The sequence below is a fragment of the Austrofundulus limnaeus genome, unplaced genomic scaffold, assembly GCF_001266775.1.
Source record: "Austrofundulus limnaeus strain Quisiro unplaced genomic scaffold, Austrofundulus_limnaeus-1.0 Scaffold3308, whole genome shotgun sequence".
NCBI lineage: Eukaryota > Metazoa > Chordata > Actinopteri > Cyprinodontiformes > Rivulidae > Austrofundulus > Austrofundulus limnaeus.
The window spans coordinates 3,246-4,729 of record NW_013955710.1 but is presented as its reverse complement, the minus strand read 5'-3'; the positions used below and the strand labels follow the sequence as shown (position 1 = coordinate 4,729).

General features: G+C 39.2%; 1 protein-coding gene across 1 annotated transcript; it reads right to left on the bottom strand.

Moving 5' to 3' along the window:
- Positions 1-128: 128 nt before the first annotated feature.
- LOC106511836 (SH3 domain-binding glutamic acid-rich-like protein 3) lies at positions 129-1,415 on the bottom strand (the record flags this gene model as incomplete). The annotated part of the gene is given in 1 exon segment (XM_014000569.1): positions 129-1,415. A coding segment is annotated over 1 exon segment (66 nt), but the record flags the coding sequence as incomplete, so codon positions are not given.
- Between the last annotated feature and the right edge of the window lie 69 nt (positions 1,416-1,484).

Genomic DNA, 1,484 nt, shown 5'->3' with positions numbered 1-1,484 from the left:
TTCTGTAATGTTGCTACAGATCAAATACAGAACACATTTTCACATAATTCACTTTATGAACAGGCGTCTTCTCCACACTGTGAAATGCAACAAATCGAGGTTCCTTAAAGACAGAATTTTCCACACAATGGATTCAACATTTTTATTATTTTTATTTTCATAACCCATAAATCTCTTCTCACAATCTTCTTGGAAGACAACAGCATTTAATCTATTTCTTCTCTTTATTTTGGCCAAAGGAAATTGGTCCAAAAGCAAAGCAGGAGCTCAGAATGGAATGTCTAAACATCGTGAACAACAACAGCTACAAGCACAGACTAACAAAACAACGCACAATATGTGTGCAAATCACAAGAGATCCCAAACCACAGGTGTTAACAGGTGTTAACAGGTGTTAACAGGAAGGTGAGTCATCTTCACTGAGACATGCTTTAACTTTTATCTGCTAACATCAACACTCCCATGAAACTGAAGCCTTCATTGTCCTCAGGTGTTCCCTGAAATGGTGTAAGATCAGTGAGTGTGAACATGTTAAGACTGAGGATTCACTGCAGACTCACTAATTTAATAACTTCACTAATGTCAGCAGAAGCTGCAGCTCTGATAAACGTTCACTACTTCTCAGTCTGAATCCTTCTTTGAGCGGTCTTCTACCAGGTCAGTCAGTGATGTAACTCCGTCAGGAAGGTGGTCTTAAACATGGCAGATAAATGCTTTCTACCAGCCAGCTGTTCCAGTTATGATCTGTTGGCACCAAGTGTGAAAATTAAAAATGAGTTGGCAGAAAACTGAAATATTTTGGTCTTTTAAAGGAGTAAAGAGACGTGTCAAAGATTGTGTTTTCTGGCTCCACAGACATGATGAGGTTAGAGTCATTTCATGTAATTTTGTTCAAAAACTGAGCTAATTTACTTGTTTACAATGTTTAAATGGTTTAACTGTCTGTAAGTTGACAGTCAGACACACTGTAAACACTTGTTGTGGTTGTTTCTACAGAACAGGTGTCGTGTTTTATAATATTTGTGTTTGTTCTACAGGTCCAGTCAGGACAGTTTCCTGCATCATGTCAAGTATTATAACTGGAGTAAACAGACTGTACAGTCGTTGTGCTTCCTGTGTGATCAGACACACAACATGGGAACATGAAGGCTCCTAACAAAACACAAAGGATTATAATAAGACTGATTCAGAGAGGAACTGTGCAGAAAGGGGAATGATGTCTTCTTTGATTAAATATATTTGGCATTCTTCATTGTGGCATTAAAAAAACAATTAGACTCTGTTAGTGGTGCAGAGAGACACTGGATGGAGCTCCAACAGGTTGGGGGGGTGACTTCATATCCCCCTCCTCATGCCAGCTTCAGAAACTGTTCCACTGTGTCTGCCTCCACTGCCTCTGAGAACAGCTCGTAGTTCTGTGAACAAACAAACTACAGGAGTTAGAAAACTACTGAACTTCTCAGTGTTTCTGTACATCTTCTGAT